At 37.0% G+C, this 14,072-nt stretch overlaps 2 protein-coding genes across 2 annotated transcripts in view; one reads left to right on the top strand and one right to left on the bottom strand.

Moving 5' to 3' along the window:
• Positions 1-4,199, bottom strand: part of tmem163a (transmembrane protein 163a) — a 41,595-nt gene extending 37,396 nt beyond the window's left edge. The window contains exons 1-2 of the mRNA XM_056251915.1: positions 3,846-4,199; positions 188-307 (exon numbers count right to left, since the gene is read on the bottom strand). Of these exons, the coding sequence (XP_056107890.1) occupies positions 188-307; positions 3,846-4,035 (310 nt within the window). The 5' untranslated portion in view covers positions 4,036-4,199. The remainder of the gene's footprint in view (positions 1-187; positions 308-3,845) is intronic.
• A 2,637-nt stretch (positions 4,200-6,836) lies between these two features.
• Positions 6,837-11,366, top strand: acmsd (aminocarboxymuconate semialdehyde decarboxylase). Its single transcript, XM_056251914.1, has 10 exons — positions 6,837-7,023; positions 7,593-7,637; positions 8,725-8,821; positions 9,353-9,402; positions 9,559-9,795; positions 9,950-10,043; positions 10,190-10,285; positions 10,450-10,622; positions 10,868-10,966; positions 11,196-11,366. Exons 1-10 carry the CDS (start codon positions 6,967-6,969, stop codon positions 11,256-11,258), a joined length of 1,011 nt encoding a protein of 336 aa, XP_056107889.1. The 5' UTR covers positions 6,837-6,966; the 3' UTR covers positions 11,259-11,366.
• Positions 11,367-14,072: the final 2,706 nt, after the last annotated feature.

The following is a 14,072-nucleotide window of genomic DNA, read 5'->3' as shown; positions in this document are numbered from 1 at the left end:
CCAATCAGCCTGGAACTTGCCAGACTGAGGAAGTAGTGTTTTCCAGTATTGTGTGAAATATACACCAGACAATCGGTGAACAGACTGTGGGCGGTCTGTGGGTGATTAAGACTGGTTCTAACCAAAACTAGCTGAACATCCTGAAGACTGGCTGCCACAGCCAGGAAAAGCATCACCATGAACTCACTGAAAGCGGCCACAGCCAGGATGAGCGTCACCACAATGGAGATCCAGGACACCCACAGAGCTTTCTTCCTGTAACTCTGAGCTTCATGAGGCTTCAGGCGCATGCTGCTCTCCAAGAGACCTGTCAAAAAAGTAAAGAAAAAAACTGGTTAAAGACCATTATACAATTACATTAAGTACTCTATGGGGGAACAAACTACAAGAGCTGATTATTTACTCACTGACAGGCATTGAGAGGGAGAAGGTAGAGACATTAAAGAGCAGAAATGAATCTGCACTGTGGGGCAATGACTCTGTGTTTAATTAACCGAGCAACATGGTTTTAACAACATTTAGATGCCACTAATAAATTCAGTTTATCATGTAACAAGTCACAAATGATAAAAATGCTGTTTGCTAGCAGCCCTGCGAGATCTTTAGCTACTGGAAGATGAGACAGCGATGAAAGCCTGTTTCCACCTCTGAGTAAAATATTAAAAGGTACTTATGACTTCATATCGGGGAATGTACACTACGTTTAACAGTCTTTTGCTTATTTGATCAAAACTACAGTAAAAATAGTAATATTTGTATGATTGTATGACTAATATGATGATTTGCTGCTCAAGAAACATTTCTTCTTTTAATGTTGAAAACAGTTGTGCTGCTTACATTTTTTGCGAATAGGAAGTTTATCTTTTGTAAAATCTTTTTTAATATATTGTAATAACCTCCAGTTTCACAGCCAAGGCTTAGTCCCAGACTTAAAGTGAAGTTTGCGCTGTTTTAACTGGGAGCAACTTTTTTTTTATCTCAAGTTGCACACCAGTAATGTTTTTTTTTCTTTCTAAGGCATGTTTTTAAAAGCTATAAATGGCCTAATCCTGACTTAATCTAAGCCATATCTGTGAAACCGGGCCTTAATGTCTTGACTCTCTTTAAAAAAAAAAGACAACCAAAACTTTGGTTGTTTTAAAAAACAACCAAAACTTCTGAACAGTAATATAACTTTATATCTCTCAATATGACTGTGTGAGATAAAGTCCAAATTAAGAGAAAGAAATTGACATTATTTCTTCATTTTAAACTTGGTCTCACAATAACCTTTTTTATTTTTTGGCTCCAATGCAGAAACAGACTTCCACAAACAACAGCATACCTTACAAGCTGATAGTTAAATGTTTAGCTGAGGTACTCCACAGTATGTGTGAGACAATACATCTGTGTCCCTCAACAGAGTCTTTATCAGGTCATTATTAGAGATATATACAACACCACAGGTCAGAAATTTAATCCGTGACTGTAATTATGAATAAGACTAAGTAAACAGAAGCGGCAGAACCTGTTGACTGTCTATTGTTAAGCGTCCAATCAATGTTTATAATGTGCTGTGTTTGCCAAAGAGGTAAAACTCAAATATGCCTTTGTCATCTGTTCAAAATGAATGGCAGCTATGTCATCGTGACAGTGGGAGGCTGTGTGTATATCTTCCTCCATGTACACCAAACTGATCTGTCAGGCCTGTGGAAGTCACATGCTGAGGGTTATGAGCACAGAGTCAATAGGTGGTCAGTCAGTGTGATTGTAAAAGCTGAAAAACAGAGCTGGGGAATGTGGCCACTCACATGATTTATTTCATCAGTAGGATCGGGAGCATGTGTTGCACTCACACAAATGTAACCCATAAGTTCCAAACTATTTCATTTCCAAACCAAAACACACTCCAGTCAAGTTTGTCCAGATCACAAACCTTTACACACAGTACATTTGTTCAGTTTGTACTTTCCCATGCAAACTCTAGACTAGGCACATAAAATGAGCTGAAACTCAATGTAAAGGGCTTGCCCCCACTCCATCCGTCTGCTAATCATGTGGAAGCAGGACATCCACATGACCCATCAATTCTTCCATGCTTAATAGGGTTTGCATGAAAGAGAGAGAAACATTCCTCTTAATGGCTTAAAGGACATCGGCTAAAAGATTTGCTTTTTATTAAACTTTTAGGAAAATATGTACCGGTAAGTGGAATTAAGCCATTTCAAAATCAATGATGTAACTTAGAAAAACAGGATATGCTTCCCTTAACAACATGCATCATTTCTGACAACTGGGCTGCATGTTCAAATTCAATTAATAAATATGAAGAAACTGTTTTTAATCCATATTATTTTAGTTTAAACAACTGTGACCCCATTTTATGTAACTGCAGTTAAAGTAGAAATGTTTTTAATATGTTCTTCAAAAGTATAAGACAGTAGTGCCAACCATTCTCACTGCCAACTGGCATGGTGGCTTAAAGTCTATACTTGCTTTATGTGTGTGAAGAATTTACTGAAGGCAGCCAAAGCGAGCTCTATCCTAAAGCTGTCCATCCTGATGGCTGCCACTGCCAGTTCAAGTAACTGCAAGTCATGAGCAAACAGATATTTGACTAAATGACAAAGCTTGGTCTGCATTCCAGCTTAGACAGGAAGAGAGTGTTCGAGTGGCATGTAAAGTGAACAACCACAGGTTGTTGTATTGTGAAATAGATCACCACAATACTAGACCAGCATGGATTCCCTATACATCCAGTCCATCCATGAATTCCATCCCCATCAGTCTTTTTCTAAGACTTCTTCTAATGCCCTCACAATTTCACCAGTGGAGAATTGAAGGGTCTTATGCATAATTCAGTGGCTCAAACTGATTGCACAGGGGGGTGCTACAGCATACAGCAACACTCAGATCCTGCAGGTGCAGAGTAATGCTGCTTCTAAGAGTGGAAGTGCTGATATGAGATAAGATGCACCTCTGTCTGAACATCTCCACTTGAGGTGTGAGTCAGCCGTAGATTCGGTTTGAGCAGAAGTAGAAACAAAGTTTCCAGTCATTAGCCTATAGCAGGACCATAACCAACATAGATGGCCAGATCATAAACTATAACATTTGTTCCTCCCAAATCATGAAAAAGTGGTTTGAGTCTGTAGCAATAATATGCAGGTTAACAAAAGCACTTCATAAGTCCACTGCTAAAGTCAACTAATTCTAGTCTAGAATTCTAGAAACTGCTAAAGAAAACTAGAATGGAAATGTAATACAAAAAAATACAGATACAATTCATTCATTCATTTGAATCGCCTTGAATTTTATGTTTTGACACAAACAACCATTCAAATAATATAACCACTTTACTGTCAAAACGCACAAAAATGAAGTTATAAAACAGGTGTGAGGCCGTCAAATAAACTTCACATAAAGTGCTAAATGACACATTCTGTTGTAAATGTCAAATTTCGAATTGTAATAAAATAAAATCGCATTGCTGCTCCATTGAAATAGACAGAACATGTCCATCTATTCATTTAAAAGCTAGTTTAAATATGTTGCTAAACTATAGCCTATCCTACTCTTAAACGTGCAAACCCAGAAAGGATTTTTAATCTCGGGTCCGTTTTTTAATTTATAGCCTACAGTGTTTTTTTTTTTTTGTTTTTTTTTGTGCTCACCTGAATTATTAATAGCTTCAATAGCGCCTGCGTGCTCCTTTTGACCGCAACCTTTGCGAGCCTCCTTAGTCTTATTCACATCACATCCCAAATAAATTCTACTTTAAAGAATACCATTGTCTTTTAAATACATTTCTGAAACAACTCTACAAAAGTACAGCTTGATCTGTTAGAGAGAGGATGTCTGTTTACCTTGTCCCTCAACGCTATCTGTGATTTTCATCTCCTGGTCCCGGTCCATATTGAAAGGATCGCCCTGGCTCCCTCTTTTGGGTAGGTTCGGATCCTGGGCAGCGGCGCATTGTCCGTTTCGCACAGCCGACGGGTCCACAATAGTCGGATTAGGAACAGAGCATAGATCAGAAGTCGTACTGTCTGTCATGTTTGTTAGCTTTTTTTAAATCAGATGAAGCCCTCAATAAATGATCTCACGTCGAACTGCGACGCGCAGCCATCCAGTGGCAGCATTAAGGGTAACGGAGCAGAGATGCGGAGATAAACGCAATCTGCCCAGCATCAGCAACGGACCCCCACCCCACCCTCCCACCGAGAACAACTCCAATCCGAGCGCAAGAACTGCAGCCACCCAACTGTAATTTGGCATGGGGATAGTTTGGTTAAGATGCTGCCTCGCTCTCTAGATTCAACATTGACTTTTCTTATTTGCACGTCATCTGATCGTAGCAGTTCAGTTGTAGTTCCTCCTTCGATTGACACAGATTTGAGAAACGTTTTTATAGTTTTATAGGCTATGTCAAAGTCAGTAGCTGCCATAGTCATCCTTAATCCATAATAGCCTAATTAAAAACTTCATATAATCTTATCTTTTTTAAGTTTTGTTATTCTATTCATTCAAGTTTGGAACATGTTTGTTTGTAGGCAGGCTATAGTAGGCTAGTTGTGTTTGTAGGCTAAGAAATCACACAAGCACTTGTTTTAAATGTGATTCAATCTGATATTTCTGCAATTGCTTAATGTCTACATATAAGTGACAATTTAATTTGAATGATAAAAAATAAAAAAAGAATATTCTGTCATAATTTACTCACCCCCCGATGTTGTTCCAAACAATGAGTTGCTTTCTTCTGTTGAACACAAAAGAAAATAACCAGACAGTTGGCGGAACCCATTGACTTCCTATAGCCTATTCTTTTCCTGCTATGGAAGTCAGTGGTTGCCTGGCTTCAACTGCCTGGTTACCAACGAACATTATTCAAAATATCTTCTTTTGTGTTCAACAGAATAAATACAGGTTTGGAACCAGTGGCGTAGCAAGTCAGTCCCGGGCCCATATGCAAAAATAAATTGTACGGGCCCCCCTAACCCTGCCCCCGAAGTACGGCGTATGTATGACACGCCAATTCGTATTTCCATTTTTGGCGTGCTATCAACACGCATAATCGCTTTTCAGCGTGTTTATCAACGCCTTGACTTAACGTTACATTACTGTATATATAAATATATGACCTACCCCAACCCCGTCCCTAAACCTACCCGTCACTGAGGTTAATACTATTTATGAGTCTTCCCCTACCATCCTAGGGAAAAAATATTGCTCCACAGATGTAAATATACATTTTGCTTCGTTTCGCTCGGACATTTAACGGCGTGTACATACATGCGGAATCACTCGGACGTTTAACGGCGTAGACATACACGCAAAAGATGACGGTTAACGTTAGTTTCGGCGTGGGCATACACACGGATAGCTCAAAATGCGTATAGATAACACGCCACTTGACTTGAAAGTGGCGTGTATGTTTACGCAAAGTCATGATGTCATGTTAGACGTTCACTGTAGTGTAATAAGAAAATACCATACCAAACAATACCATAAAAAACACTCTACCCAACAACTTTTCACAACCAGACCGGAACGAAAACAAGTCTAAAACCAACCAAGGCTCAGCCAATGTCAATAATAAACTACTGATCTTGGCACCGCGGCCCGAAATGTAAAAAACATAAAACTACTTACTCATTTAGTTGCATTCTCCGGGCCTTTCTTTCGGCAAATTCATCCACGAGCACGATGTCATAGTGTTTAATTCATGGCTTTGTGCATTCTCGATGGAAATAATTGCCAGTGCCGATAGTCTGTTTAGCTTCAGTTTTGAAAATGAGGGCTCCTCTGAAGCAACAGTAGGGATGGTAAGAAAGAGAACTAAACCGGTCTATTTTAAGTAGTTTTTGTGTCGCAACTAACTTCTCCACCTTCTTTTTTCTCTTTAAGGCCCCACTTTTATGTTTGTATTTTTCCGTCCTTTAATGTTCAATTAGCTAGCGTCTAGTCCTCTCTCACACTGTGTTTTCTTTTTTTAATTTGACGCGGCGATGCCGTAAAAAATGACGGTACAGTTCTACTGCAGCCGCGGGGTGCAAAAAATAATAAACGCATAATAAATGCACACAAGAAATGACGGAGAAATTAGACATTATGGAGAAACTAGAAATTATTACACATGACATGCATACAAAAAATATATTTATTGTGGCTACACTTTAAAAATGAATTAACTCGTTTTAATTAAAAGTTCCCCATGGGCGGGCCCCCTATCGGCCAGGGCCCATTTGCACGTGCATACCCTGCATGCCCAGACGCTACGCCACTGTTTGGAACAAGGAAGGGTGAGCGTTGAGCGACAGTACCTAGGCTACTTTAACTTTCCCTCCCTGCCCACTTTTTTTTTACAGACTTGGCCCAAACCCCTCAGGATGTCCTCGTTGCAGTTTGTAGAGCGAACACCTACTGGATTAAATGGATGCGGGATTTTCTTCTTCCCTAAAACAGGTAAATGTGCTGTTTTTTCAACAGCAAGAATACGAGATAAATGCCAGTACCTTCTGACGTACTACCTTCAGTAACCGCTAGAGGACACTGTTGTGCAGGATGTAAAGTTACTAGATAAAATGTCGAAACAGACATGGAATGGTTATTCCAGACAGCAGCCTCTCCTTATAAATATTTAAACCTTATTTTTTATGTGTGTTAATTTGTTTTAACCTTTTTTATTTTATTTAAAGTTTTGCCATATATTGCATAAGTTACAAACATGAATTTGTTCAGACAATACATAACATGTATACAGGTACAGTGTGTATTCACAAGTTATAAAAAGCTAATGGTGCTGGTTGGTGTCTCTCTTCCAGGGGTTTTCATTGGGCCATTTCAAAAGACTGGACTCAGGGGTGGGAATGTTTGTTTTCTGCTTCACACACTGCTGAACATTCACAACTGCACGAGGAGTGAACATTCAGTTTGCAAGGCTGTCAAAACTTGTGACTTAAGAATTGAGCTCTTAATGTCAGCAGAATGAAGATCGATATTCATAATCATATTTTACCAAAGGAATGGCCCGATCTGAAACAGGTAGGTTGCATAAGGTGTTGAAGTTATCTTTAGTTATGGGTCATCATGTGTTAACCAGGATTAAGTGGCTTATTACATATTTGTCATTTTTTCAGTTATTTCACTTGCCAGTAACTTCTTTAGACAAGCCTCTATAATTGCCCCTGCTGGATTTTGATATGTTTACGTCAGCTGTACATTAAAGTTATTTAATATACCGGTAGGCCTATAGAAAGTGTGTCTGCCCAAATATAAAGGAAATCTGCTTTTCCAATTTTTAGATTATATGTTAATGTTAAAAATGTTTTTTCAATACTAAAAGTGACACGACAAGACTCATAATCTCATAATCTGTATGCATCTGTTAAACATTAATGAAAGGGTATGATCACTAACCCTGACCTTTATTGCTTGTTTGTCTGACTGAGCTGAAGAATTCTATTAATCATTGCTCATGTCTTAACAAGCAAATTAAAGCCAAGTTGATTTATTTATTCAATCATTTATTGCCATAGCAAAAGTGTAATATTTTTATAGCATAAAATTACATTATAAAATTAACTTAAATATTGACATTTCATGTTTCACAGAGGTATGGATATGATGGATTCATTCAACTCCACCATCACTGCAAAGTAAGTTTAAAATCTGCACTGGAACGTCCACTCTTTTATAAATGATCATTGCTCACAGAGAAAATCAGCTCAATTTGCAGTTTAGTCTGATGATAGTGGAAGAACACCAGCTGGATGGAAAAGGTTCTGCATGCTTGGCCATAGATCCAGCTGGCATGAGCTCTTCCTGAGAGAAAGTGTGAGTGTGTGAGTATGATACGACCCCCATGAGGAATGAGTGGGCAGCAGAGACGGATCTGATCCTCCACTCAGAGCAGGAGGATGTTAAAACTTCTGCCAGCCTCTTTATGTACCTGCAGGCCTTTAGAGTAATTGGATTGTTCTGTACTGCATTTCTGCTGGTGTCTCTGGTTGTTTCTGGTCGACTCAGACTTATTCTGTTCTTCGTTGCAATAGGAAGAACTATTTTAAAACTGAATAAACAGACATAATGGGGGGGAAATGCTCATTAAGCGGTCCAGTTTTTGCTTGAATTCCTAATCAGGCAATACTGCTTTTCTTTTAAAACCTTTTCTTTAAAAAATACTTATTTTTGAGATTATCAGTCAGGGGTGTTTGTGTGGAAAAAGAGGACAGCAGGCCTTCCCTGGGCTCCCTGTAAGAGCAGCTGTAGAGCTCCACATGGGGTTTAGCTTCAGTAAAGTAGCAGAATAAAACCGGATCATCTTGAGCACAACAATGCGGCTGCTGCACATAAACACACACATAGATCTTACCATTTCAACTGTGCCTTATAAACTAATAAACAAACAACAATATAGAGTATTATAAAAATAATACAACTTTTTAAATAAACTGTATTTGGTTGAATGAATGACACTTCATATTCAAAGAAAATCCATATTCTTTGATCTGCAAATAAACATTAATTCCTGATGTAAAAAGTGCTTGTCATGCCAGAAACTTTGCACCTCCTCTCATTCCAAAGTCCTTTGCATTGTATTACTGTGTGAATTTGACTTTGCTCTCCACTGCCACCAAGTGGCTGAAAAAACTAACTGTCATGCAGCAATGTGTCAGAAATTCACTGAAATGTCAAATGGAAAATTTATTCTTAAAAGAAAGACCATGGGGTTTTGTGTACCAGGGAGAAGCTAAAATGATGAAGGATGGAAAATTGTTCAGAGTGATTCAGGAGAACTGCTGGGATGCAGATGCTCGGATTCTGGATATGGACAAACATGGTAAAGAGTGAAGCAGTGTTAAAATTCGGTTCTATCTATCTATCTGTCTATTTATCTATCTATCTATCTATCTATCTATCTATCTATCTATCTATCTATCTATCTATCTATCTATCTATCTATCTATCTATCTATCTATCTATCATCTATCTATCTATCTATCTATCTATCTATCTATCTATCTATCTATCTATCTATCTATCTATCTATCTATCTATCTGTCTGTGTGTGTGTGTGTGTGTGTGTGTGTGTGTGTGTGTGTGTGTGTGTGTGTGTGTGTGTGTGTGTGTGTGTGTGTGTGTGTGTGTGTGTGTGTGTGTGTGTGTGTGTGTGTGTGTGTGTGTGTGTGTGTGTGTGTGTGTGTGTGTGTGTGTGTGTGTGTGTGTGTGTGTGTGTGTGTGTGTGTGTGTGTGTGTGTGTGTGTGTGTGTGTGTGTGTGTAGAAATATCTTTTAATTCTTATTCACGTTTATTTCTACTTTTTTACTTTTTTGTTTTATTTAATACAGATATTTGTTTTCATTTTTTTCAGGAGTGACAGTACAGGCGCTATCCACTGTGCCTGTGATGTTCAGCTACTGGGTAAGAATCAGTGTAAAAATTACTGTAACCAAACTCTCGGTTTCAATTACACTTTTCTCCCCATAAAACCCCATTTGCCTATTTTACAGTACTACTATAAATTCTTTTTGATGCTTGTCTATTATTTCAGTCTAATGGTCCTCTGCATTTCTTAAGGCCAAACCCCATGACACACTGGACCTGTGTGGGATTCTGAACGATGATCTGGCTGCTACAGTGAAGCGATACCCAAAGCGTTTTGTTGGGCTGGGTACTCTGCCCATGCAGGCCCCTGATCTAGCTGTACAAGAGATGAGTCGGTGCGTGAATCAGCTAGGCTTTCCTGGAGTGCAAATTGGCTCCCATATAAACACATGGGACCTCAATGCCCCAGAGCTATATCCTATCTATGCTGTAAGTGCATTTGCCTTTAGTAGAACATGCTACATGCACACTAAAGTATTTGGTGTCTTTTTTTTTGTTTGTTTTTGTTTTTTTGTCAAGTAGTCATTCAGTTTTGTCTCAGTGTGTGTAGGGCATTTTAAAAGTATTTTGCCTCTTATGAAAGGCCGCTGAGGAACTCAACTGCTCGATATTTGTGCATCCGTGGGACATGCAGACAGATGGCAGAATGGCAAAATACTGGCTGCCTTGGTTAGTTGGTGGGTTTCATTGAGTGTCTTGACATGACATTCTACAGTTTTTTATATATTTAATAGCAGATTGTGATAATTTTTATTGAATCAGTTTTATTGAAGACGAATATACCCCAGTCGTTGTTTGACCCCACTTTACTTATTTCTGTCAGGTATGCCAGCAGAAACTACAATGGCAGTTTGTTCCATGATTTTTGGAGGTGTTTTTGAAAGATTTCCCAAACTTAAGGTCTGCTTTGCTCACGGAGGTAAAAAATATGAATTCTATGTTTAGATAATCATGATATCATGTACAGCAAATCAGCTGAAATGATAACCTTGAACTATAAAGAAAATACAATATTTATTTATTTTATTTTTTTTGTGATGTGGATGTGGTGTTATAGTTCATATTTTCACATTTGTGTTCCAGGTGGTGCTTTTCCATACACCATTGGCCGAATTGAGCATGGCTTTAAAGTGCGCCCTGATCTTTGTGCCGTCGACAACAAAATCAACCCACGCAAATACATAGGATCTTTTTACACTGACTCTCTAGTGCATGACCCACTTTCACTGAAGTTACTCATGGAAGTCATAGGAAAGGTAGTTATTTTAATTCTTATACTGTACCAGCAGCAATGCTAAATCCCCCGGCAACACCGTACTGTTGAGTTACAACAATGGCCTAAATGAAGTTAGTGAACTCTAACTGATGAAATGGCACTGCTAGATATTTCATGTGCAGGACCTTTGTATTCTAGTAATAAAAACTATGCAGCAAAATACATATGATGCAACTCCGTTTTATGTGCTATTTTAGTATTAATAAAGGATTCTGCTTTTTGCAGGATAAAGTGATGTTAGGAACAGATTACCCATTTCCACTGGGGGAACTGGAGCCAGGCGCATTGATTGAATCCATGGATGAGTTTGATAGTTTGCTAAAGGTATAAGAAACTTCTGTCTGTCTGTCTATCTATCTATCTATCTATCTGAACACACTAGGTTTTATTTCAAATTGCAAATACATTAACTTCTATGTTGCTGCCAAAATATTGGGTAAAAGTTTGGGTAATAATACTGTGATCAAGTTAATAAATATTAAGTGCATGTAGCATACTAATATCCAAATGCTTGTCTTTTTACAGCATATCTTTATTTTACTCTTTTGTTTAGGATAAACTGCTTGCTGGGAATGCTCTGGAATTTTTAGGACTGTCAAGAAAACAGTTTGAGTGACTGATCAGTTGTATTGATGTCTATCAGAACAGAAGTGATTCGACCAGAGAGCTGGATAATGAGAATTAAACCATAGGCAGAGTTGGGGAGTGCAAATGATTTTGTCTGAGCTATATGAAAAAAATAGAATTCATATTTTCTCATTGTATTTGTCTTATCAAAGCTGTTTGTTGTTAGGATGACAGAAAGTTGTAAAAGTTTTAAAAAATTTTAGGCTGGATAAATTTGTTAGACTGCTCTGCCTCAGCGTCTAACAGCGCACGTCAATGTCAAAGTGATCGAGATGGGCAATCAAATCAAAGAAGGCGGGTCTGTCTTACTGTCACGGTCACAACGCAACAAGAGTTTCTGAAAAGACATAGACACACGAATAAGAGTGAATGTGTGCACAATTTAAAATAAAATATTATTTTCCAATAGTTTAAATTGATTACTTGATAACTAATTAGACCTAGAACTTTTACCATTCTTGCTTATTTATTCCCTTAAATCCCCTTAATCCTTTAATTATTAAATTACATTATTATTAGGCCTATTATTATTATCATTTATTAAATAATAAATCCCCCAGCACAAAAGTGAAACTCCGCATATGAATTAAATCTTACTTGATTTGCTTTATTTTTTATTGATTTGATTTTAATTAGGCTATGACACCCTTCCGTCTTTTTTTATAATGTTTACAGATTCTAGTTTTGAGAATACATTACAGGATGTATACAGTTCTCTAGAAAAAATATTTTCTTGTTTTCTTTCCTATTTTAAAAATAATTTGTTAAAAGTATCGGTTACTTTTATAATTATTATTAAATTATGAAACATAAAATGTATTAAATAAATTATGTTGGACCACAAAAGGTAATATTTTGTGGTTCAAATCTGACATGAACAAGAAACTAATTGTTCAGAGATCTGAGATCAGTATGAACCACAAAATATTACCTTTTGTGGTCCAACATAATTTATTTAATACATTTTATGTTTCATAATTTAAAAATAATTTGTTAAAAGTATCGGTTACTTTTATAATTATTATTAAATTATGAAACATAAAATGTATTAAATAAATTATGTTGGACCACAAAAGGTAATATTTTGTGGTTCATACTGATCTCAGATCTCTGAACAATTAGTTTCTTGTTCATGTCAGATTTGAATTTCTTATTGATTTAAACAAATTGCATGTGTTTTGGCACATGTGCGCAAAAGAGTAAGTAATTGTCTACAATTTGCACAATGACTAAATGCACATGGCTTGTTGATCAAAACTGATGAGTTGATTCTCAGTGAAATTCTGCTTATTGTGTTTAACATTCTTTCATCGTGTGAGCCATCACATGTAAAATGATTCATTCAGTGATCGTAATCTGTCAGACATGTTAATATTTCAAAAATATTTATAACATAATGTTTGTAATGTTTGCTAAATTGGCAAATGGCCTGCATGGCTCACACAATGACAAAAACACTTTTTATTTTGGTGCCATTGGCCAATTTGTTGACACAATAACTAGGTTTAGAAGCGTGAATTAAACGTTTTGGGCGAGTCATACATTTTGCAAACATGCAATTGTGTGATATTGTGAGTTGTGATATTCCAGCAAACAGTTGTAACAGTTGTAGCACTTACAGTTTAGAGAATGTTAAAACTGTTTAAAAAAATGTGCCAAAGGATTAAGAAAAACTGTAATACTATACCTACATATGAATGTTTGTCACAAAATGCATACCGTTTAAAAAAAGGAGTCTGGTGTTTGCTTTGAATAAATCACTAAAAAGACTTTTGATAAAACATTTTTGTCTTTCAAATTATTTCTTTAACCACCCAGTTTGTGTACACCTATGAGTCATGACATCATCATTCATACTATAAATATAAACTATAGAACTAATGACGTTGCTGTGCCTAATAAACTACAGTTCCCAGCAGCAACGCTTTGTGTATTACGAAAATAGAAGAGTGGTCATATAAATGGGGGTTTAAGTTTTCAGTAGATAAGACAAAGATAATGTTATTTACAAAGAAAAGAATATGTTCTGAGGCAAAACTAAAGTTATATAATCAAGAATTGGAAAGAGTGAAGTGTTTTAAGTTTTTGGGGATATGGTTTGATGAGGGAATAACATGGGATGTACATATCCAGAAAGTAATTGAAAAATTTAGGAAGGTGTTAAATGTTATGAGGTGTTTGGTGATTGGGGAGCTGACAGAACAGCACTGAAGGCAATTTATTGTGGATTAATTAGATCAGTATTAGATTATGGATGTGTGGTGTATGGATCGGCATCAAGCACATCTCTTAAAAAACTAGATACCATTCAGTTTCAGGCTTTGAGATTATGTACAGGGGCTTTTAAAACAACACCAACGGCAGCACTGCAGGTGGAAATGGGAGAAATGCCACTCGAGTTGAGACGAATAGAGCTATCTCTGAATTATTGGGTTAATATAAAGGGCCATAATGAAGATCACCCAGCACAAATCACTTTAAAATCTTGTTGGGAAAAGGAGAAGAGGGAGACAAAAAGCTTTGGGTGGACAGTTATACAAAAAGCAACAGAGTTAAAATTAACGGAATTAAAAATCAGTCCTACAGTACCGTTACCAATAGTACCACCTTGGATATTACCAGAAGTAAAAGTAGATCTAGTATTATTAGGAAAGAAGAACAAAGACATGGGGTTAATTTTTGACTCGTATGCTGTAGCCTACAGGAATATATTGATAATTATTATAGTTATATTCAGATTTATACAGATGCATCAAAGAGTTTAGATAATAGGGTAGGAGTAGCTTTTTTTGTTCCAGAGTTT

The sequence above is a fragment of the Rhinichthys klamathensis genome, unplaced genomic scaffold (assembly GCF_029890125.1).
Source record: "Rhinichthys klamathensis goyatoka isolate OS25496 unplaced genomic scaffold, OSU_Roscu_1.1 h1tg000090l_1, whole genome shotgun sequence".
Classification (NCBI taxonomy): domain Eukaryota; kingdom Metazoa; phylum Chordata; class Actinopteri; order Cypriniformes; family Leuciscidae; genus Rhinichthys; species Rhinichthys klamathensis.
The sequence above is the reverse complement of the archived record's forward strand: the minus strand, read 5'-3'. Positions and strand labels throughout refer to the sequence as shown.